The sequence below is a fragment of the Lissotriton vulgaris genome, chromosome 5, assembly GCF_964263255.1.
Source record: "Lissotriton vulgaris chromosome 5, aLisVul1.2, whole genome shotgun sequence".
In the NCBI taxonomy this organism is placed as follows: Eukaryota; Metazoa; Chordata; class Amphibia; order Caudata; family Salamandridae; genus Lissotriton; species Lissotriton vulgaris.
The window spans coordinates 1,248,527,038-1,248,552,063 of record NC_141693.1 but is presented as its reverse complement, the minus strand read 5'-3'; the positions used below and the strand labels follow the sequence as shown (position 1 = coordinate 1,248,552,063).

The following is a 25,026-nucleotide window of genomic DNA, read 5'->3' as shown; positions in this document are numbered from 1 at the left end:
TATTCAGCTTAGTGCAGAGTCAGCCAGGAAAGGCAAGACACACCTCAACCTCCTTGTGACTGTTTCAAGTGAAGGCACATACCCTCTCTCCTGTCAGTCAAAACCAGCCGGTCAATACACATCCAGGCAGGGCGCAAAGACGCATAAGCACACAGAAATGCCGACGTCTAAAGGTGGCATTTCTAAAATAGTAATAATAAATCTGCTTTGACCAATGAGCAGGATTTGTCACTGCTATTCCAAAGACACCAAACATGGCACGCCACCCCTCTCGGATCAGAAATTATCACTGAAGCGCATATCTGGGAATCCCCCAGTGCAAACCTATGAGAGGGCAGCCTCACAGCAGTGAGAAACCACATAGGCTGTTTGTCACTACCAGGACATGCTACACAGTTGAGGCACATTTCTTTATGTATTTATTTTAATTGTATTTGCAGTGTTTTCTATAGTCCTGGCTAGACCCGGAGGTATCAGAGCGCTTTACATGAGGATTAGCGAGATACAAAAGGACATCCGTTACAGAAGCCTAGTTTCACATAGAAAAAAAAAGTGTTACACAGTAACAAGAGTTACTATAGCATAGAATACCATATACACACGTCATATGGGGAGTAGAAGGTAGAGGGGGGAAACGTGACAAGCATTTATAATGCAATAGTTCTCGCATTAGGAAAGTGTGAGCTAATGGTATTGTAAATTACAATTTTTTTAAATGTGTTGGCTTTGAAAATATATAAATTAATAGCATTGTTATTCACAAAGCCAATAGCTTACACTTTCCTATTGGCTATGGCAATGATTGTTGGTAGCAAGCAAGGACAGTGCTGTTGTGGTGCTGAGTGATGCTGTTGTGGTGCTGAGTGATGCTGTTGTGGTGCTGAGTGATGCTGTTGTGGTGCTGAGTGATGCTGTTGTGGTGCTGAGTGATGCTGTTGTGGTGCTGAGTGATGCTGTTGTGGTGTCCCCGAGTGATACCTCTAAGTGACGTGGTGGTGCCCCAGAGTGATGTGGTGGTGCTCCAGAGTGATGTGGTGGTGCTCCAGAGTGATGTGGTGGTGCCCCAGAGTGATGTGGTGGTGCCCCAGAGTGATGTGGTGGTGCCCCAGAGTGATGTGGTGGTGCCCCAGAGTGATGTGGTGGTGCCCCCAGAGTGATGTGGTGGTGCCCCCAGAGTGATGTGGTGGTGCCCCCAGAGTGATGTGGTGGTGCCCCAGAGTGATGTGGTGGTGCCCCAGAGTGATGTGGTGGTGCCCCAGAGTGATGTGGTGGTGCCCCAGAGTGATGTGGTGGTGCCCCAGAGTGATGTGGTGGTGCCCCAGAGTGATGTGGTGGTGCCCCAGAGTGATGTGATGTGGTGGAGCCCCAGAGTGATGTGATGTGGTGGAGCCCCAGAGTGATGTGATGTGGTGGAGCCCCAGAGTGATGTGATGTGGTGGAGCCCCAGAGTGATGTGATGTGGTGGAGCCCCAGAGTGATGTGATGTGGTGGAGCCCCAGAGTGATGTGATGTGGTGGAGCCCCAGAGTGATGTGATGTGGTGGAGCCCCAGAGTGATGTGATGGAGCCCCAGAGTGATGTGATGTGGTGGAGCCCCAGAGTGATGTGATGTGGTGGAGCCCCAGAGTGATGTGATGTGGTGGAGCCCCAGAGTGATGTGATGTGGTGGAGCCCCAGAGTGATGTGATGTGGTGGTGCCCCAGAGTGATGTGATGTGGTGGAGCCCCAGAGTGATGTGATGTGGTGGAGCCCCAGAGTGATGTGATGTGGTGGAGCCCCAGAGTGATGTGATGTGGTGGAGCCCCAGAGTGATGTGATGTGGTGGAGCCCCAGAGTGATGTGATGTGGTGGAGCCCCAGAGTGATGTGATGTGGTGGAGCCCCAGAGTGATGTGATGTGGTGGAGCCCCAGAGTGATGTGATGTGGTGGAGCCCCAGAGTGATGTGATGTGGTGGAGCCCCAGAGTGATGTGATGTGGTGGAGCCCCAGAGTGATGTGATGTGGTGGAGCCCCAGAGTGATGTGATGTGGTGGAGCCCCAGAGTGATGTGATGTGGTGGAGCCCCAGAGTGATGTGATGTGGTGGAGCCCCAGAGTGATGTGATGTGGTGGAGCCCCAGAGTGATGTGATGTGGTGGTGCCCCAGAGTGATGTGGTGGTGCCCCAGAGTGATGTGGTGGTGCCCCAGAGTGATGTGGTGGTGCCCCAGAGTGATGTGGTGGAGCCCCAGAGTGATGTGATGTGGTGGAGCCCCAGAGTGATGTGGTGGAGCCCCAGAGTGATGTGATGTGGTGGAGCCCCAGAGTGATGTGATGTGGTGGAGCCCCAGAGTGATGTGATGTGGTGGAGCCCCAGAGTGATGTGATGTGGTGGAGCCCCAGAGTGATGTGATGTGGTGGAGCCCCAGAGTGATGTGATGTGGTGGAGCCCCAGAGTGATGTGGTGGTGTCGTGAGGTGTGCAGCAGTGTGTGGGGTGCAGCAGTGTGTGGGGTGCAGCAGTGTGTGGGGTGCAGCAGTGTGTGGGGTGTGCAGCAGTGTGTGGGGTGTGCAGCAGTGTGTGGGGTGTGCAGCAGTGTGTGGCGTGTGCAGCAGTGTGTGGCGTGGTCTGTGTGCGAGGGAGCCAGTGTGTGTGGTCTGTGTGAAAGGGGGGCAGTGTGTGTGGTCTGTGTGAAAGGGGGGCAGTGTGTGTGGTCTGTGTGAAAGGGGGGCAGTGTGAGTGGTCTGTTGGAGAGGGGTGTAAGCATGTAAAGACAGTCAGAGGCGAGACTGGATAAAAGTGCTGTTTGTGGGAAAAGTGTTTTTGTTTTGCATACAAAATATAAGAAGGAAAGGATCGGTGGAGGTAGATACGAGTGGGAGGTGAAAACAGGGCTTTGGAAAAGGAAAAGTGCAGCTTATGACAGAGAAAGAAAGAGGATAAAAGGACAGCGCGAATCAAGAGGAAGCGATATGGGACGAGACAGGGTGATAGGATGAGGAATGTTAGAAACAGGAGAAGAAATGGGTTAATAAAATGAAGAAAATATAAGGTGATTGAAAAAAGAGGAAGCTACGTGCAATGAAGCGGGAAAAGACTTAATGGAAAGGAAGAAAAACATGGGGATGGGTTAATAAAATAACAAGTTCTCGTCATTGCTGTGGCGGGGGTGTGGGAGCGCATTCCTTTGAAGTCGGCAATTACAGTTTATTGACCTCCACGGGCCAGGTATGTGGCTGCTGCACAGGGGCTGCTGAAGAGGGCCTAGACACGGTGTGGGAGGAGGGTGCTGGAGACGCAAGGCACGGCCAGACCAACGCGAGAGCAGGGAAAGACACTGTATAGGTGGAGAAGCGAGGCAAGATTATAGAAAAGAAGAGAGATGAAGGAAGAGAAAGATAACCGGAGCGGGAGCGCATTCCTTTGAAGTCTGATGCGGCGGGCGGGGGGGCGGCAACCTTTGAAGTCTGATGCGAGGCACAGACCAATGGTGGTTTCACGTGGCTGGTTTGTGCACGCGCCTGTATCACATGAACTGTGTCTAATTCGCAGATTTAGTAGTTTTCGTACTGCTTACAAGAATTCTAGACAAACATGCATTGCTAAAGCAATGTTTTAGGTCGAGACCTAAAAAGGGGTGGGAAAAAGATCAGGCCAGGTAGAACAGATAAAGGGGAAAGCACTTCAGGGGAGCCAAAAGTCAATGTGAAAGTCAAAACAAACCAGCTAGAAATGAACAAACGTAACATCCGGTGTCACGGTGACTGAGCAAGATTTGAGGGGTGTATGAGACCCAAGGGGGTGGGGGGTCAACTCAGGAAAAAGGTCAGTCAGGCGACATAGGGCATAGTCTAGTGGCATGTTGAATCTGATTGAAGCCGCCAAGATGGAGGACCGGTGCCACAGGCACCAATGGCATTAACACAAAATGGCAGGACATGCAAAAATTCTTAACACAAGGGACCTGGCTCCATGGAGTAGTTCTGGGCGGGGGGTTGGGAGGGGCAGCCACTGGAACAAGAAGGGCAGGAGGTTGGCGATCAAACTCAGGTCATTTACATGCTCACGTTAGGGGCAGCAGATGGTCGATTCGGTATGCCGCAAAGTTAGTTTGGGCGCCCTGCAGCAGCCCCGGAAAAGAACTGAAGAGCATGGTACAAATCTGGAAATCCCAATATGACAGCAAGATTTTTCTATGTAACCCAGCCATGGAATTTCGTGACCATGTTCACAGTCCAAGCAATCTTGAATCACTTCCCTGTTGAAAGCGGTGTGCTCCCCGCTCCAGACAGTTATCCACAGAGGCAATGGGGCTAGTTTTACATGATCTTCAACATACCCCAGGTTAAGCTCTTTGTATAAAATTAAACTGGGGCTAGCAGTGCCCACTCCAAGTAGTTTTCAACAGAATCAGTTTACCTCCCTTCGTGATCACATACAATTTAGATAACCCCAAATGGTGGCACCATATGTTGGAACCGGTGAACATTTGACATTATAAATTTGTAACAACTGGGTTGCTGCCCATCATTGAGAAGAGAAAAACAGCACTTCTTGCTTGATTAAAACAATAACTTCTAGTGGCCATATAAGGAGTCTGTTTATTTTGGTGATCAAATGTGATGCTCAAATAAAGAGAGAGAACTCTCCCTTGAAATGACTTTCCCTTTGATTATTGGTCGGACTTTAGAAAGCTGCCTCCCACAGAACATATATTGGGTTTTGGCAATGTTTAGATCAAGATCCATCTTGTCTATAAATGTAACTAACAGGTCCACTAACCCCCGAGATAGCTTGAAGTACAAGAGAGCAATACTGCATAACCTGCTTAGAAATGGGATGGAACAAAAAAGGCATATCCTTCCTGTTCATTGCAAAAAATGTGTTAAAACCATTTATAGTGGAAATAAAAGAAGTGCCAGGACACAACCCTCCCTGACACCTCAACGGAGGCAGAAAAAGTCTGCATTCCCCATCCAGACCATACCTAACAGAATCCGCAACATCCATCTTAAGAGCCCATAGGAAATCAATTAATGCCTGTGGCAGTCCCAAATCAACCAGCAAGTTCTGCAACTTTGACCTGTTAACTTGGTCAAAGACACTACTCAAGTCTATGAATGCTAAAGAAATGGACCCTTTTCTAACCCCGACATATTTCTCTATCACCAGGTTGAGGTTTAAACACTGCTCCAGACTAAGAATGTCATTAAATCGTTTAGCTTCTTGAAGACCGGCACTATAGTAGCATTTTGCCAAGACCTAGGAATGGCCTCTATGACAGTTGAATTTAAAATGTTTATTAATAAGGGGGCGCACGAGGATATGTTCACCTTAAAGAGGGGTCCATGGGGACCTGATTGGGCACAGGGGCCTTGTTAGAAGGGCTTGCCTGAATAGTAAGGTTTACTTCCTCCAGCTCAAAGGTGATAACTGATGGGAACTTTGGTACAAGCTCAGTACAATCCAAAGGTTTTACTGTTACCTCTGACTAGATCATTTTAAAATGTGTCACACATTGTTCAGGGGTTACGTTAGTACCTTTTATCATCGGACAAATTTGGAGACAACTGTTTATATCTCGCAAAATCCTTTTGCATCACTAGAATTACAGGTATGTATCAATCGATCCCAAACTTCCTCTTTCAAGATTTGCTTCCAACCCCTAATGGCCGGCCTATAAATTGCTCTAGGTTGGGAAATATATTTTGGAATTCTTAGCTGGGTGTTTAAAACCTCTCAATCGCCAAATAGCAGTCCTGCATTTATCATCAAACCATCTGGTTTTCTTTGTTCCTTTGGCACCTGAGAGACAATGCATGATCAGCTTAACAGGATGGTTTAACGAATGAAAGGTCTCCAAAACACCATCTGGGGGAGTATCTACTAGAAGCATTCAATCCATTAACAAAATCGGATTGGTTCCAATAAGAGAGTTTAACAGGACGGGGATAGAAATATTATGCCATTTAATTCTTAGGCCTTAATTATTGGTGGTCAAAACGGTTAATCCAGGGTGAATTTTACTGCACCCACCGGTAGGTATTATAATATCAACTTCAATGGAATTATGTTCACTGTAGCAGGTGTTTCCAACAACCCCTGCTCATACAATTTTTTGCACAGACCTCGAGATGAAGATAGTCAATCACTGACTCTTTTCCCCAGCCCACAAATGTTGGTTTTAGTTTAAATGGTTGCCTCACAAAAACCCCTAAATTGAGGATATCAGTCTGGCCAAGGGCATTAATACACCTCCTTCTACCTCTTTCATTCACTACTGACGGACAAAGAAATGTAACTCCTCACACAAAAGGGTCAAGATTAATGGAGTTCTTGCCCAAATTGGCGTTAACATCCCCTCCCAATAAGATATTAAAACATTTTCTTTTAGAGCAGGATCTAGCCTCAAGAATGGACAGCAACACAAATAGTCTCAATCTGACAGCCAGGGTCATACTCAATTATAATAATTCACCAAAGACAGCTAAAATTACTGGACACCACAGTCTATAAGACCTGGCTCCCCCAATGTTTTAAAGGTACAGGAATGACCCTGAATAGCTTGGATATGTGGATAATGATAACTAACCTACCCTGTGCTCTCTGTCCTGGAACGGTTTTAGCTGGTACACAGAAACATTCAAACCCATCCAGCAAAATGGAGTTCTGCCTATGTTTCCTCTAGCATTGTCACATCATACTGTGGTACAAAATTGAGCCACTACGCACTACGGGTCCGATATCTTGGATCGGATACCCACTATGTTACAGCTAACCAATCTTAATGTGGAATACTGATTTAGACTCCCAATACATGTGGGTAGGTATACTAGCGAGGGCCATTCCTTAGGTATGTGGATATGGGAAAGATCATAAAGACCATAATTTTTGTCCGAACTAGTCAGGGGAAGAAATTTACTGCAGGTCGGGATACAGGGTTTTCCTACTACTCTTGCAGACAAACTGCATCCAACCGTAGTACTTACGGCAGGTGCCTATAAAAATACCCGTGAAGTACAATACCTATGCTCTCCCACAATGAAAGCGGTGTGTTAAAGCTTTGAAGCAATTGCCTTGCTAATGCAGGGTATTTTACAGTTAATCACCACATAATCCCCCATCAGATGTTTGGTAGCAGGGCCCACCCACCCAACCCTCCTAACAAACAATAAATCATAAAACTTCTTAATGTTAAAATTCGTGTTACCACACAACGAATGGCAGACTTTGTTTTGCATCTGGGAGGTGGTTGTAGCAGGGTCTATTTTTTACCCCAGGCCAATTCGGCCCACACCTGAGGCATGAGACCCTGATAAGCCCCCACTAGCTAGCATAAAAGGAATCTATTGAATTGACCAAACTGTCCCAGCTGTTCTTTTTCTATGAATATGCCCCAAAGTGTCTCTCATACAATCTTCTCAGCGAGGCCCAGCTCCCCCAGGACCCCCCACTCCCTCGATATGCACTTTCTCTCTTACACCCACGTAGATACCGCAAGAATAGCAATACCGTTTTCACATCTATTTTGTCATAGTTTTGCAAAAGCTCCCCCTCAAATTAAGCTGCCTTGGTGCAGTGCCTCAGGATAATGACATTTCACCCTTTTATTGCATTTTGTATGTACCTTAAGAATTGTAATTCTTGGATGGCTAATTTTCTCATTTAAGGCATTGCCTTCTAGGAAGTAGAGCATTACAAATATGTATTTTTGTGTTGCTATTTCTGACTGATTGCTATTGTACTTTTAAATAATCGTTCTAAAATAATGAATTGATGAATATATTCTCTGCTGTATTAATGATTTGATGAATAAAAGTGCTACTTCAACGTAAGACCTTTGTTTCACATCTGTGTTCATTACTTTTAGACAGAGATTGTTTTGGTGGCCTGTGACCACTACAGGAGGTCTAATTCACCCCATAACATGGACTCTGTGTTAGGGATTAGTTCTAGAACCCCTGTCATTATGGCAACGTATGTGCAGCATGAAGGTGGTAAATAAAGTTCCGGCATAGCTTTAGCATCCTGGATAATTCCCCCTTTCCTCCCAATATATTCCTTCTATATCCCATTTTCCCGACCCACACTCAATGTTACGGCTACATCATTGCTATTGGATATGGAGGACCTCTGTGTTATATTGCTGCCTATAGAGAGGGAACAAAGAGATAGAAATATCTTTGAGCAGGCTTTGCCCCACAACTATATGGTTTACCGAAGCAACTTGTTAGGCTATATTAGCAGGAAAATGACTGTATCTAATTTCTACAGTAGATTTGAAACCCCTGCCTCCAAACAGTTTAACCACCAGAGGGTCGAAACACTGAGCTATGACGGGTTTAATTTTATCCAAAATAAAGTCCCAGTTTAATGATGCCCCATCCTCAGCACCTTCCTTGGCCCAGGTGAATCTTCAAATTTCGAGTAAGAGGACTCCCTGCAGCAGGTCGCTTATTTTTTTACTTTCTTTTTGCTGAAGGGGCGGTATCACTAATATTTAGATCATCTGTTTCTAGTGATCTAGTGGCCTTCACTCACCCCCTCCCCCCCCAATCTAGGGATTGTAGTATCTTACTTTTACCTACACAGCACCCTAGGGCCAACCTTAGGGGTAGTAAGCAACAGCAGTTGTACAGAGTTCCCCAGAGTAAGCCAACTAAATGGCTAAAACTAACCTCTCTCTCATTGAGTTTGACAGGAAAAGTGAATGTTGTGAACCCTTTGCGGAATTAAGGATACCTCACACAAGTCACCGGTTGAACGACTTTTGTCATCCCACCCGATGATCGTCCAGCGTCATCATTGGTTTCCTGCTCCTGCGACAGGCTGGCGGTGCAATGCCCGTCGGGCAGCACGGGGTGCTGCACTTTGGCGGAGTTCTTTTATTCCTTTGCCAATGGGTGTGTGAGTGTGAGGGGCCTAAAAAAGTGCAATAGTGAGTGTAGTTTAAAAAAAGTCAGTAGAGTCCATTAGGCGAAGTTTTAATAGCATGGCTCACTGCTTTATTAAAAGGAAAATTAAGGGGTATTGAGGCGTGATGGGTTAGGTAATCAAGCCTCATTCAACCCTTAGTGGAAGTGTGGTCGACATGTTTCTTGCCTCTAAGGCAATTCATCAGGACCAAAAGTGCTCATATAATTGCTGTCGATCCCTCAGTGATTGGAGGAATCGAGTATACGCCCTGGATTGTGTCGTAGGATCAACCCTTCATTGAGGCCCTCCCTGGAACTGGGGAGGAAACAAAAGAAGGGTACAGTCAATGGTATGTCTGTTTCCCGAGGACATCATAATATGCGTAAATTACATGCTGGTGATGTATTACGGGATGTAGAGGGGGATTCACAGACCCCGTCAAGAGGTGACACTCGTGTGAGAGAGCAGGTTAGAGGGTGAAGTAAGAACGAGGTAAGACCGCGTCCTGTATGTGACAAGTGTGCTCTGAAGTTGGCATGCATAATAGTCTTAGCATATATCGCATACCAAACCATGCTGTATGTTGTATCTGTATCACACAGGCATCAGTGAGTGTGCGCAATCACAGCTACCCTTTCCTCCCCTGTCCCCTTCCCCCACCCTAGCCCAACCTTCCTTCTCATGATCCATAATTGCATGTGCCCTGCCACCGCCAACACTGTTAGATCCTTTTAATTATCTGGCTCTGCTCTGTTTTATCGTGAACGGCCCGATCACCCGGCTCACACTCGTGCCCCTTATTTAAGCCACCGTTCTTCCATGCCCGATCTCTTGAACTCATTTGTTTTTCCATGCAGCACTCCAAATCAACGTCAACCCTGTCCTGAAGAGGATCCCAAATCATAGAGGATCGAAACGCCGTCGACAAACGCAGTGCGATTTCACGGCGCATTATCAATAGGCTCATAACTGTGCCGAATTTGAACATTTTAATTCTGTAGACTCAATGTGAAGCCTATGTTTGATTGTTCTTTATCACTTTGCGCCGACCACGCTGTTCACCACGTTCACTTGCGTCGTCACCTTCACTTTATCACCTTGTCACCAAGTGCCATTTGGGTTGCTCCATGAATGTCCTTCATGTACAGTGCTGCTTTTTAACTGTGCTTCCCATTTCCATGAAAATTGGTGATTAGTAACCTTTTCACAAATGTACTGAGACTCCTTGTGTTCCTTCTCTGTAATACGTACTGTATGCAATTTTCAAACTGTCTGTTATTGATACCTAGTGGGACATTGTTTCCTATATATCACAATGTAACTACACACGCTTCTGCACCACATAATTGCACTCCATGCCACACAATTCCAAACCAATAACAAACTACACACAATTCCACTCCCAACCAAATAATGACACTACTCAAAACGTAATTCAAATCCGTATAACTTCAGTGCACATAATTACACTTAAACCTACATTCCATGCACCATATTTACCCTGCACATATATCCACTCTATTCCCAAACACATAATTACACTATTAAAAAAAAATCAGCTTTGCAACATGCCACATAATTCCACACCATAAAATACTATTCCACACCATGCCACATACTACCACTGCAGACCATGCCACATACTACCACTGCAAACCATGCCACATCATTCCACACACCACAATTAAATACCACTCAGTTCTGCACCACACAACATAATTACACTCTACATAATACCACTCAGCTCCACATAACTACCCTGCACATAATTTCACTCTCCTAAATACAGCATAAATACACCCCACATAAATGCACTCTATGCCACATCACAGGAATCCACATCAATGCACTCCACAACACAATTCCAATAAGCATAATTTGGCTCAAATCCTCGCAATTCAACTCCACACATTTACAAAACACCGCATAATTCCACACAAAAACACATTTCAAATACACAGCACAATTCCTCAACACACCACTTCCCTCAAAAACATACCAAATATTTGCACATCATACCACAACTAATAATGCAAATACAACCCATATAACTCCATGCCAAACCATACACTTCACTACACTCCAAGCCAAAACAAATAGGTAAAAGCCATTGTCAACGCCAATAGCCCCAACTCTCGCAAATGCGAGACCGATTCCAATGTAAATTTTTGTAGTAAGGTGGCCTTTGTGTTGCCTTTCCGCATGTTTTCTGTGATTTAAAATGTTACACTGATGGGGCTTCAAGTTCTCTCTAAATGTCTCCACAGTAAGTATTGGTAGTAAAGCTGACCACTTAACCGATGAGTAGTCAAGTTTTGAATGTTCCAAGACCAAAGATAATGATGTTTTGGATACTGTTTTCTAGGTGGATCTGAATGAAACCTTGTAAACCGTGCCAGGGGCTGTATTCTCAGTGGATATTCAGGAATCGTGAAAATCCATGAGTGCCCATCGTAGGCGACGTGCTGGGGATCCTCACTCCGAGCCCCCCAGTGGCTGTGCTCATGTCCCGGGAACAGGATGTGTGTGGAGCAAGCTGGTGGAGCTCCCCACACCACCGCTCTCACGGCACCAGTTAAAACGATTGGAAGAACACAGATACCAAAGTGCTGGAAGGTCGCTGCTCGAACCCCTATTTCAAGGATTCTGGGATTGGCTAGTAGGGAGAGTTCCAGCTTGGATTGCGCCAAACCTCATTACAATAGTTGGACTTGTAATAAATATCTTCACAACTCTGATTTTAGTTTACCACTGCCCCTCAGCAACAGAGCAGGTAAGTGTGTTTTTAAGCACCTGCATGTGTACATGCCACACGTGTTCCCAGTCATACACCTGTATTGAATGATAAAAGGCAGTAACCTTTCATCGATTTTTAGCTTAGTGAGTTGATCTTCTGTCTGTGATATAGTTTTTATGTACTTGACATTTTCTATAGGACTGCTCCGTCCACAATGGGTGTTTAATGCGCTTTTATGCGCAGAATAATATTCGGATCCGTGTTTGACATTTAACAGTTGTTCACAGGTCTTCTAAAAGAGAAAAACGAAATTGATAGAAATGTCAACTCAAGTTGGACTTATTGTTAAAGAGGCAGTCTAATAAAAACAAAGTTATAAGTTTATGTGGGGATGTGATTTCATTTACCATTATATGAAAAATATGGTTTAGGGAAAAACACAGTAAAATTAATTTCCCTTCAAGTTAATACTGTTTTCTGAAATGTGGCCTGTGCTTTCTATGTAATACTACTACTGTTCTGCGGCAAGATTTTTTTGTGATTTTTTTTTTTTTTTTTTTTTTTTTTTTTAATTTATTTCCTTAAAAGTCTGGTGTTAGTCAAAACCTTTTTGATTTTATTACACATTTCTATGTAATATAATGGCTTTCAGACAGCCCTCTTCATCCATTGATCTGTTGTGGTCATTCACATTTTCCTTTTTCCCATATGCAGCACACAGTGAATGAGCCACTTCTTTCTGCAAGGATCCCAGTCGTATCCATCTACACACAAAGTAGTCCCCTTGGCTGCCTGGGATTTCTATTGCGTGTGCTGTCTGAGACCCCCCCCCCCCCCCCCCCCCCCCCCCCCCCCCCCCTGCACACATTTGTATTCTGCCAATGCTTTATTAAGAGAATTTGCCCGTTTTTCAACAGTGTTTTGCAAAAATGATGACCAAACCAAACCAGCATTGGAAATGCAATAGGTCTCGCATTAGAAAAGTTGGAGCTATTGGTCTTGTAAATGACAAATATTTTATTTATTTGTTGCTTTTTAAACTAGCTAACTTGATAGCTTTGTCATTTACAATGCCAATCGTTATAACTTTCGCGAATGTGACACCTATAGCATTTAGAATGCAACATGTTTTGTATTTACGTGACTTAGATGGCAGCTCTGGTCGTTAGGCCACATCTCTAGAGAGCAGGAGAGTGCAGCAGGGGAGAGAAGCACAGCAATGCAATAGGTCTCGCATTAGGAAAGTTTGAGCTATTGGTATTGTAAAGGACATCTTTTTTTATGTATGTGCTTGTTTTGAAAATAGCGAAATTAATAGCTTTGTTATTTACAATGCCAATAGTTTTATCTTTCGCAAATGTGACACCTATTGTAACACAATATGTGTTGTAGCACTGAGGGTGAGGAGGGTGAGGAGGGTGAGGGGTGAGAGGGGTGAGGAGGGTGAGGGGTGAGAGGGGTGAGGAGGGTGAGGGGTGAGGGGTGAGGAGGGTGAGGGGTGAGGAGGGTGAGGGGTGAGGGGGTGTGAGGGTGAGGGGGTGTGAGGGTGAGGGGGTGAGGGGCTGTGAGGGTGGGTGAGGGGGTGAGGGTTAGGGGGTGTGAGGGTGACTGAGGGTGTGTGAGGGTGAGGGGATGAGGGTAAGGGTGTGTGAGGGTGACTGAGGGTGTGTGAGGGTGAGGGGATGAGGGTAAGGGTGTGTGAGGGTGAGGGGGGTGATGGTGAGAGGGTGCGAGGGAGGGTGAGGGGGGGTGAGAGTGAGGGGGGGTGATGGTGAGAGGGTGCGAGGGAGGCTGAGGGGGGGGTGAGGTGAGTGAGGGTGAGAGGGTTGTGAGGGGGGGTGAGGTGAGTGAGGGTTGTGAGGGGAGGTGAGGTGAGTGAGGGTGAGAGGGTTGTGAGGGGGAGTGAGGGTGAGAGGGTTGTGAGGGGGGTGAGGTGAGTGAGGTGAGTGAGGGTGAGAGGGTTGTGAGGGGGGGTGAGGTGAGTGAGGGTGAGTGAGGGTGAGAGGGTTGTGAGGGGGGTGAGGTGAGTGAGGGTGAGAGGGTTGTGAGGGGGGTGAGGTGAGTGAGGGTGAGAGGGTTGTGAGGGGGGGTGAGGGTGAGAGAGGGTGTGTGAGGATGAGTGGGTGAGGGGGTGAGGGGGTGAAATGGCCTTGGTACTGTGTGAAGCAACATCTAGGTCCCTTTGGCCGTATGCCTCTATGAAATAAATAACACCTCAAATGGCTGGGCTCCGCGGTTGCAATGGACTGTGCTTACGACACAATTCAACAAGCACTGGCAAAGGCAGTGAAGAAAGTTTGAGCTATTGGCATTGTAAATGACACTTTTTTATGTGTTGGTTTTGAAAACCTACATTAATAGCATTGTCATTTACAATGCCATTAGCTTATCCTTTCGCAAATGTGACACCTATTGCATTTGTAGTGCAATATGTGTTGAGAGTGAGTGAGGGGGAGAGTCAGTGAGTGAGGGGGAGAGTCAGTGAGTGAGGGGGAGAGTCAGTGAGTGAGGGGGGGAGTCAGTGAGTGAGTGAGATAGTCAGTGCTCAGTGTGCTTCCATATTGCAGTGACTCAGTCATTTAGTTTGGAAATGCAATTCCTGGTACAGGAATTGTGATATTAAGTTGAGTGTTGCATTATGGGTTGAATGCTTTATGGCATGTGTCTTAATTTTAAATTCTGGGTTCTGTAAACTAAGGCCGAGGGTAAACACATTTTCATTGCCTTTTTAGGACGTTGTTTAGTTGTAAAGTTTAGATTTCTGTTTTTTTTTTTTGTTTAACCGTCCATAGATTGTTTTGATTACTTGTGCAGTAGGGACACTCCGATCTGGCTTGATAGTAAGTGTAATATTGTTCTTTAGCACACTTCTCAGTCGGTCTGGTATATGTTTAAGGCATGGCTGCTCCAGCCCTCCCAGCGCAGCTGACTTGTTTAATGCCACAGATGCAACAATTATTAGCAGGGACTCCATATACATTCTTAGTAGGACTGCTGCATTTTTAACAGCCCAGGAGCAGCTCATAGCACCGGAACGGATGTACAAGTAAGAGCACAATACCAGCTGCACAGAATAGTGCTCAGCTTTCCTTTTAACAGCCGAATGCATTCTGGGAGTTGTCGTCCTGTTTCATTTCAACTATAACAGATGTACTAATGCACCCTAAAAGGTAAAGGCAAGCCCAGGGCAAAGCTCTGGAATCGCTGATGATATGGTGTCATCTGGAAAGCATAGTATGGAAGACAACACTTCTTGCAGGAGAACTGATATACATTTAAATGTACAGCAGCAGATACACGTGGAAGAAGGAACTGTAATTGATCTCAATACGACTGCAACTTTCTGTTGAAGGAGCGAAATAACTCAGAAACATATGTCCAGGAATGCATCAAGCATTGGCTGTGCAAACACATATGTTAAAACACATGTAACAGGAACTGCATCTGCCATAATGATTTGCGGTATGTAATGCTGACCTGCAGTGTGCCCCGCACCCCCTACCCTTTTGAAAATTGGACCAATTTGCCCGAAAACAATGACATGCAAAAGAAAGGCCTGAACTGGGACCCGGAGTGGCAGGGACCCGGAATAGCTGCTGACGTGATGCCATCTAAGAAGGAAAGCAGCTCCCAGGGTTGCCAGGTTGGGCTATTTCCCACACAGATGGGTGCCATTTTTCCCATTTGTGCGAGGAAAAAAAAAATCACCTCGCAAGGGAGAGATGTTTGGGCTGGGTTGTGCTCTGTGTGCGTGTTGTTTGGTGCCTAATGAATGTCTGATTGTATGGTGCGCTCAGTGTGCGCACAGTCTCCTGAGCATAGCCAATTGCTGCTATGCTCATTGTGAGTGCCTGCCGTAGGCAGGCTGTAGCCCCCCCTCTCCCATCCCACGCTCTGAGGCAGTAGCAGGCTAACACGGGCACACACACAGTCATGACAGAAGGAGTTACATTAAGGTGCGATGGCAATCTGTGCGCCTAAATGTTACTACTTGCGTCACTGGGGACAGCATCCTCCGGTGGTGTTCTGTCGCGAGGCTGTTATTCTAATTCAGCTGCCAATGATGGCCCCGTTTGTAGAGAATTGCCCCGCATGCCCAGTGTGTGCACGTGCTCCAGTGAGCTGGGTGAATGGTGCTAAGACGAGAGTCCAGCCTGGCTGCGACTGGGTCTGAAAGAGAAAGTCTCCTCTTCTGCGCTTTCATGTCACACGTCTGGCCTGATGCCCAGCCTGAGATGAAAGATTACTAATAATGACAAAATAAATCTGTTGGTTAATGTACCCAATGCAGACATCTATATTTTGTCTAATCAAAGGTTTGACTCAGTATAACGTAGCACAGAGGGTTAATGTGCCTGCTGCAAAGCACACTTCTTTTGTTGCTTCAAGTTTTTTAGTTACCGACCTTGTAACATTACTCCCGAAAGTTCATAAATCACCCAGTGCAGTGAAAACAAGATCCGCACAAGACACAGGAATTCCTCACTTTTCTCCATACCTAACTTTCCAATTATAACCCCACCCACCTTTCAAAACCAGTGTGTGGGGCTCTGTGTGTGTGTGGGGGGCTCTGTGTGTGTGTGTGGGGCTCTGTGTGTGTGTGTGGGGCTCTGTGTGTGTGTGGGGCTCTGTGTGTGTGTGGGGGGCTGTGTGTATGTGGGGCTCTGTGTGTGTGTGTGGGGCTGTGTGTGTGTGTGTGGGGGGGGGGGTGGGCTCTGTGTGTGTGGGGGGGGGGGGGCTCTGTGTGTGTGTGTGGGGCTCTGTGTGTGTGGGGGGCGCTGTGTGTGTGGCTGTGTGTGTGTGGGGCTCTGTGTGTGTGTGGGGGGCTGTGTGTGTGTGGGGGGCTGTGTGTGTGTGGGGGGCTGTGTGTGTGTGGGGGGCTGTGTGTATGTGGGGGGCTGTGTGTGTGTGTGTGGGGCTCTGTGTGTGTGTGTGTGTGGGGCTCTGTGTGTGTGGGGCTCTGTGTGTGTGTGGGGCTCTGTGTGTGTGTGGGGGGCTGTGTGTATGTGGGGCTCTGTGTGTGTGTGGGGCTGTGTGTGTGTGTGGGGGGGTGGGCTCTGTGTGTGTGGAGGGGGGGGCTCTGTGTGTGTGTGTGGGGCTCTGTGTGTGTGGGGGGGCTCTGTGTGTGTGGCTGTGTGTGTGTGGGGCTCTGTGTGTGTGGGGGGGGGCTGTGTGTGTGTGGGGGGCTGTGTGTATGTGGGGGGCTGTGTGTGTGTGTGGGGGGCTGTGTGTGTGTGTGGGGGGGGCTCTGTGTGTGGGGGGCTCTGTGTGTGTGTGGGGCTCTGGGTGTGTGTGGGGCTCTGGGTGTGTGTGGGGCTCTGGGTGTGTGTGGGGCTCTGGGTGTGTGTGGGGCTCTGGGTGTGTGTGGGGCTCTGGGTGTGTGTGGGGGCTGTGTGTATGTGGGGGCTCTGTGTGTGTGTGTGGGGCTCTGTGTGTGTGTGGGGCACTGTGTGTGTGTGGCTGTGTGTGGGGCTCTGGGTGTGTGTGTGGGGCTCTGGGTGTGTGTGTGTGGGGCTCTGGGTGTGTGTGTGTGGGGCTCTGGGTGTGTGTGTGTGGGGCTCTGGGTGTGTGTGTGGGGCTCTGGGTGTGTGTGTGGGGCTCTGGGTGTGTGTGTGGGGCTCTGGGTGTGTGTGTGGGGCTCTGGGTGTGTGTGTGGGGCTCTGGGTGTGTGTGTGGGGCTCTGGGTGTGTGTGTGGGGCTCTGGGTGTGTGTGTGTGGGGCTCTGGGTGTGTGTGTGGGGCTCTGGGTGTGTGTGTGGGGCTCTGGGTGTGTGTGTGGGGCTCTGGGTGTGTGTGTGGGGCTCTGGGTGTGTGTGTGGGGCTCTGGGTGTGTGTGTGGGGCTCTGGGTGTGTGTGTGGGGCTCTGGGTGTGTGTGTGGGGCTCTGGGTGTGTGTGTGGGGCTCTGGGTGTGTGTGTGGGGCTCTGGGTGTGTGGGGCTCTGTGTGTGTGGGGCTCTGTGTGTGTGGGGCTCTGTGTGTGTGGGGCTCTGTGTGTGTGGGGCTCTGTGTGTGTGGGGCTCTGTGTGTGTGGGGCTCTGTGTGTGTGGGGCTCTGTGTGTGTGGGGCTCTGTGTGTGTTGGGCTCTGTGTGTGTGGGGCTCTGTGTGTGTGGGGCTCTGTGTGTGTGGGGCTCTGTGTGTGTGTGTGTGTGGGGCTCTGTGTGTGTGTGTGTGTGGGGCTCTGTGTGTGTGTGTGTGTGTGGGGCTCTGTGTGTGTGTGTGTGTGTGGGGCTCTGTGTGTGTGTGTGTGTGTGGGGCTCTGTGTGTGTGTGTGTGTGTGTGGGGCTCTGTGTGTGTGTGTGTGGGGCTCTGTGTGTGTGTGTGTGTGTGTGGGGCTCTGTGTGTGTGTGGGGGGGGCTCTGTGTGTGTGGCGGGGGCTCTGTGTGTGTGTGTGGGGCTCTGTGTGTGTGTGTGGGGCTCTGTGTGTGTGTGTGGGGCTCTGTGTGTGTGTGTGGGGCTCTGTGTGTGTGTGTGTGTGTGTGGGGCTGTGTGTGTGTGGGGGGCTGTGTGTGTGTGGGGCTGTGTGTGTGTGGGGCTCTGTGTGTGTGGGGCTGTGTGTGTGGGGCTCTGTGTGTGTGTGTTAGACGGACCGGGAGGGTCGGCCGAGGATAAGGGGAGAGGTCTCCGGGGAGAGCCGTCTCCGACGATCGTACAGACAAGTAACTTCCCCCCCACAGACGGACACCACACAAGGGTAAAGTTCAACGATACTTTATAGGCAAATCTTTAAGTACGATGAATGGTACAAGGAGGTCTGGACTCAGGGGTCCCCTCGATTCTAGTCTCTGGTTTGGGAGAAGGGTAGCGGGACAGTCTTGTTACCAAAAGATAGGAATAGCTCTCAATCCTCGAGCTCGGCGTTCTAGATGATCGGGCCGCGGCGGAGCCAGCAGGTCCCGAGATGGACGAAGGAAGCGACGGTCCGCGGCGGAGCCAGCAGGTCCCGATGAAGATGGTGGTTACAAACGGTCCGCGGCCACGCCAGCAGGTCCCGACGACGATGAAGGTTTACGAAGGTTACGAAGGTTACGAAGGTTGCGGCAGCGCCAGCAGGCAGGACGATGATGCGCAAGGCAGAGCTACGGCAGCGCCAGTAGTCCGTCAAGGATGAGTTCTTCTCTGCGTCTCTCGACTCCAGGATACAACTGCCTTCCTGCTCTGGAGCTGCCCCAGTTATAGGGCTGGTGCCCTTTGATGTCCGGACCCTCGCACTTGGAGGTCGGGAGGTCCGGGATGAGGGAGTCCAGACACCCAGCAGGGAGGTGGAGCCAGCGCCCGGGGAGGCGATGGGCGAGCGGCACTTGGCGGGGGAGAGCCATCGACGCCTCTTTCTCCCATTGACTTGCCAAGTAGCCCGCTCACCTCCTGGGTGGATGGTGGTGCCGGGATGTCTGAGGCCTGGCTAGGCCCAGGGTTGAGGTCGGCCGGGGGCCAGGCGGCCTCGTGGTGGAGTGTCCAAGATGGCGCCCAGGCTGGGTGCGCGGGCCAGTAGTGGGTCGGGCCCACGAGGTCGATATGTTCAGGGGCCGGGGTCCCGGAGGGGACGGAAGACGAGCAATGGTGGTGTGTGGCCCTTGTGTGTCCGGGCTCGGGCCTGGTCGGGCCGAGGGGGGAGCGGCCCTTCATGTGGCCTGTCCAACATGCGTCCCCCCCCAGCTGAAGGCGGGGAGAGTTACCCATCCTCTTGGGGACTCTCCTCGTCGAGGCGGAAAAACCGGGACAGGCCATCCGCGTTGGCGTGATCTGGCCCAGGCCGGTGCTCAACAGTGAAGTCCATCCCTTGTAGGGAGATGGACCAACGTAGTAGTTTCGGGTTTTCCCCCCGCATCTGCATCAGCCACTGCAGGGGTCGATGGTCGGTCTGCACCCGGAAGTGTGTGCCAAAGAGGTAGGGCCGGAGCTTTTTGAGGGCCCATACCACAGCGAAGGCCTCCCTCTCTATGGTGCTCCAGCGTTGTTCTCGGGGTAGGAGTCGCCTGCTGATGAAGGCCACTGGCTGATCAAGGCCTTCGGTGTTCACTTGAGACAGGACTGCCCCAATGCCATGGTCGGAGGCATCCGTCTGGACGACGAACTCCCGGCTGTAGTCGGGGGCCTGGAGCACAGGGGCGGAGCACATGGCGGCCTTCAATTGTTCGAAGGCTGTTTGACAATCCGGGGTCCAGTTGACTTTCTTGGGTTGATTTTTGGACGGGAGTTCTGTGAGGGGCCCCACTATGGTACCATAGTCTTTCACGAACCTTCGGTAATAGCCCGTGAGGCCCAGGAAGGCGCGTACCTCGGTCTGGGTGATGGGGGGCTGCCAGGACTGGATGGCGGCAATCTTGAGCTGCAGAGGGGCCACCAGGCCGCTTCCCACCTGGTGTCCGAGGTAGGTTACGGACCCCTGACCAATTTGGCATTTCCTGGCCTTAATCGTGAGGCCAGCCCGCTGGAGGGCCTGTAGCACCGCTCGGAGGTGGTGGAGGTGCTCGGGCCAATGGTGGCTGTATACAGCGATGTCGTCTAGGTAGGCGGCGCTGAATCCTTCGAGCCCTGCCAGGACCTGGTTGACGAGCCGCTGAAATGTTGCTGGAGCATTCTTCATGCCAAAGGGCATGACCTTGAAATGGTAATGGCCATCAGGGGTGGAGAAGGCAGAACGTTCTTGGGCCCGGGGTGTGAGGCCGATCTGCCAGTAGCCCGCCGTCAGGTCGAAAATACTGAGGTAGCGGGCAGCCCCCATGCGGTCGATTAGTTCGTCTGCCCGGGGGATAGGATGTGCGTCTGTTCGGGTGACCGCATTCAAGCCCCGGTAGTCGACGCAGAACCGGAGTTCCGGTGTGGTGCCGGGAGCGGCTGCTTTGGGGACCAGTACTACAGGGCTGGCCCAGGGGCTGTCTGAGGGCTCGATGACCCCGAGCGTGAGCATTTTGGTTACTTCTTCCTGGATACAGGCCCGTACCCGATCTGGCACGCGGTAGGCCCGGTGGCGGATAGGGGGGTTGTCCCCCGTGTCCACGTCGTGCACACACCAGGAAGTGACACCTGGGGTGAGGGAAAACAGGCTGGCGAACTGCAACAGAAGGTCTCGACACTCCTGGCGTTGTTCCCGGGTGAGGGCCTCCGAGAGTCGGACCCCATCCACGGAGCCGTCTTTCTCCCGAGTCCGTAGGAGGTCAGGGAGGGGCTCGGAGTCTTCTTCGGCCCCATTGTCTGTGGCCATCAGGAGGCTGAGTTCTGAACGCACAAAGTGGGGTTTCAGTCTATTAGCGTGGAGGACCCGGAGGGGGTTCCGGGCAGATTCCATGTCGATGAGATAGGTGGCAGGGCCCTTGCGCTCGACTACTTTGAAGGGCCCCGTCCACTTGTCTTGCAGGGCGCAGGGTTCGGTGGGGGACATCACCCATACCTGTTGCCCAGGTTCAAATTCGATGGAGGAGGCATTCCGGTCATACCACTTCTTCATGTCCTCTTGGCTGGCCTCTAGGTTGGCTTTTGCCAGCTCTCTGAACCGCCGGGTCTGGTTGCGGAGGGTTAGGAGGTACCGGAAGACATCTGGGGGGTTCTTTAGAGGGGGCATCTCCCAGCCTTCCTTGACTAGGCTGAGCGGCCCCCGTACTGGATGTCCATACAGCAGTTCAAACGGGCTGAAGCCGAGGGACTTCTGGGGGACCTCCCGATATGCGAAGAGGAGGCACGGCAGCAGCACATCCCACTGGCGACGGAGGGGCTCTTCCAACCCCCCAATCATCCCTTTGAGCGTGCGGTTGAACCGCTCAACGAGTCCGTTTCCTTGAGGGTGATAGGGGGTCGTGAATCGGTAGGTAACCCCACACTGTTGCCAGAGGGACTTCATATATTTGGAAATAAAGTTCGTGCCTCTGTCGCTGACGACTTCTCGGGGGAAGCCCACACGGGAGAAGATTCCCATCAGAGACCGGCCGACTACCGGGGCTGTCACAGTCCGCAGGGGAACAGCCTCGGGGTAGCGGGTGGCGTGGTCCACTAGCACCCGGATGAACCGATGGCCTTGTTTTGTACGCGGGTCCAGGGGCCCCACAATGTCTATCCCGACCCTCTCGAACGGGGTGGTGACCACGGGAAAAGGTTGCAGGGGGGCTTTTAGTTTGCGGCCGCTCTTTCCACTGGCTTGGCACGTGGGGCAAGATCGGCAATGCTGGTGTACATCGTCCCTCATTTTGGGCCAGAAGAAGTGGGTCACCAGGCGGCTGTAGGTTTTATCTTGACCCAGGTGTCCAGCCAGGGGGACATCGTGGGCCAGGTTTAGCAGAAAGTCTCTGAAACGGAGGGGTACCACTAGCACTCGGCTGGCCCCCAACTCCGCGATTCTTTGTTCACTGTATAGCAAATCATTGTCCCAGTAGATCCAATGAGTTCCGGAGGTATCCCCTGCGCTTTGGGCGAGGGCTTGTTGGCGGAGTCCCTCGAGGGAGGGACAGGTCTTCTGTTCTTGGCGAAACTGTTCTTGCGTGGGCCCCCCCTCTTGAGGCCACTGGTCGAGGTTAGCGAGGTCTGGAGGTTGAGCTGGTTCTGGGGGGACGTCACGGTCGGTGGTTTCGGCTGGGGCGACCGGAGGCGGAGGCGCCGGCCATTCGGGTTCCTCGGGTCGGGGTTTGGCACGGGCGGCCATGGACCGGGTGGTGACGCATGCCCAGTCCGGGATGCCTAACATCCCCAGGTGTTCTCGTCGTTCTACGGCTGCCCACGGAGAGCTTTCAAGGTCATTCCCCAGGAGACAGTCTACGGGGGCATTGTCTCGGACCGTTACTTTCAACATGCCGGAGACCCCTCCCCATTCGAAAGGGACCCAGGCCATCCGACACAGACTCTCCGAGTTATCGGCTGAACGGACAGGGCAGAGAATGTTTGGTAGGAACTGTTCTGGGGTCACCAGGTGACAGCGGACGGCTGTTACACTGGCCCCGGTGTCACGGAGGGCTTCGGCCCGGCGTCCATTGATGCTCACCCATTGGCTGTACTTCTGGGTGTTAGCGGGTAGGGGGACCCGCGGGACCATGTCTTTCCCCCCTAAGCATGCTAGAGCCATGGCGGCTGGCTCCCATTCTTGATGCTCTTGCTCATATTCTTCTTGTTCCTCTGAGATCTGTTCCTCCCCCAGAGCAGCAGCGGCTACTTGGCGGGGTCTTGGGCTCTGATACTGGGGGCAGTTTGGGTCGTTTGCATAGTGGCCGACTCGTTGGCATCGATGGCACGTAACATTGGCTCGATATCCCGGTCGCGCCGGGGTGCTGCCCCGGTTGGCCGGGGGGGGTGGTGCTGGTAGCGGGGGTGACCGGAGCGTTATCTCTTCCGCGTCCTTGGCCTCCTCCTCCTCCTCGGGGACGGTGCTGACCGTTGTTGTTCCGGCTCTGTTCATAGGACCCATTTCGGCCCACTCTGGTGATTTCCCACCGGTCAGCTTCGGCTGCGAGCTGCCGGGGATCGGTCAATTTGCTGTCGAGGAGGTGCTGGCGGAGCTCAATGAAGCAATTGTTCGATAGATGCTCCCATACCATGAGATTGAAGAGTTGTTCGTAAGTTGTGACCTTGCTTCCTTTGATCCAGCCCTCGAAGGCTCGGCTAAAATAGTTTACATAGTCCACCCAAGTTGTACCCGGGATGCGGGTGCAGTCTCGGAACCTCTGACGGTACATCTCGGGTGTGAGGCCATAGCGGGTGAGGAGTGCAGCTTTCATATGGTCATAGGAGGTCATCTGGTGGTCCGGGAGCTGTAGCAGGGCGTCACGGCCCTCATTGAGGAATCTCCCCCATAGACCGGCTCCCCAGTCGCTTCTATCGATCCGGTGGGCGGTCATAGCGATTTCGTAGGCCTTAAACCATTGCTGGATGTCGTCCTCTCGGAAGTATTCTCGAACGACATCCTTGGGGATGTGTACCTTTTTCTCTGTTGCCCCTGGGGTGTGGGATTGCTCGGGCACCCCTACTTCTTTATTCTGCTTGCGTAGGTCGATCTCAGCTAATTTTCGCTCGTGTTCATATGCCAATTTCTTCTCCTCGAGCTCCCTTTGTCTCTGTTTTTCCTCTCTTTCTTCTCGGAGACGCAGGTGCTCTAAGTTTATTTTTTGTTCGGCCAACTTAAGTTCAACATCCATTTTGAGCCGGGCCATTTCCAGCTCGTGTAGTCGGGTTTTTTCTCGTTCCTGGATCTCGTCTTGCGAGAGACCCGTTCTTCGCTCCTCAGGGGCTGTGGTGTTTTTTTCTATTGCTGCGATGTTTTGATCGGGGGTTCCGGCAGCCCCGGTTTCTGCCCAAGACTCTAGGGCATGCTTGAAATCGTCCTTGGTACTTAGACCGGTGGTAGCGATACCTAGTTCGATGCAGAATTGTTTTAATTCACGATGGCTGTACTCGTCCAATTTCTCCATCTGAAATTTCTCGGTGGATCCGGTTTCTTTGTTTGACATCGTGATTTCGTCGTGGGGTGAGCTACTCTCTGTACGATAATGCGGTGATTCGGATCGCGCCGCTGGCCACCAATGTTAGACGGACCGGGAGGGTCGGCCGAGGATAAGGGGAGAGGTCTCCGGGGAGAGCCGTCTCCGACGATCGTACAGACAAGTAACTTCCCCCCCACAGACGGACACCACACAAGGGTAAAGTTCAACGATTCTTTATAGGCAAATCTTTAAGTACGATGAATGGTACAAGGAGGTCTGGACTCAGGGGTCCCCTCGATTCTAGTCTCTGGTTTGGGAGAAGGGTAGCGGGACAGTCTTGTTACCAAAAGATAGGAATAGCTCTCAATCGGCGTTCTAGATGATCGGGCCGCGGCGGAGCCAGCAGGTCCCGAGATGGACGAAGGAAGCGACGGTCCGCGGCGGAGCCAGCAGGTCCCGATGAAGATGGTGGTTACAAACGGTCCGCGGCCACGCCAGCAGGTCCCGACGACGATGAAGGTTTACGAAGGTTACGAAGGTTACGAAGGTTGCGGCAGCGCCAGCAGGCAGGACGATGATGCGCAAGGCAGAGCTACGGCAGCGCCAGTAGTCCGTCAAGGATGAGTTCTTCTCTGCGTCTCTCGACTCCAGGATACAACTGCCTTCCTGCTCTGGAGCTGCCCCAGTTATAGGGCTGGTGCCCTTTGATGTCCGGACCCTCGCACTTGGAGGTCGGGAGGTCCGGGATGAGGGAGTCCAGACACCCAGCAGGGGGGTGGAGCCAGCGCCCGGGGAGGCGATGGGCGAGCGGCACTTGGCGGGGGAGAGCCATCGACGCCTCTTTCTCCCATTGACTTGCCAAGTAGCCCGCTCACCTCCTGGGTGGATGGTGGTGCCGGGATGTCTGAGGCCTGGCTAGGCCCAGGGTTGAGGTCGGCCGGGGGCCAGGCGGCCTCGTGGTGGAGTGTCCAAGATGGCGCCCAGGCTGGGTGCGCGGGC

The 25,026-nt window shown here is 51.0% G+C and overlaps 1 protein-coding gene across 2 annotated transcripts in view; it reads left to right on the top strand.

Moving 5' to 3' along the window:
- Positions 1–25,026, top strand: part of CEPT1 (choline/ethanolamine phosphotransferase 1) — a 365,449-nt gene that overhangs the window by 46,076 nt on the left and 294,347 nt on the right. For both annotated transcript variants that reach the window (XM_086923091.1, XM_086923089.1), the window contains exon 2: positions 11,258–11,665. In XM_086923091.1, coding sequence (XP_086779217.1) covers positions 11,333–11,665 — 333 coding nt within the window. In that variant the 5' untranslated portion in view covers positions 11,258–11,332. The remainder of the gene's footprint in view (positions 1–11,257; positions 11,666–25,026) is intronic.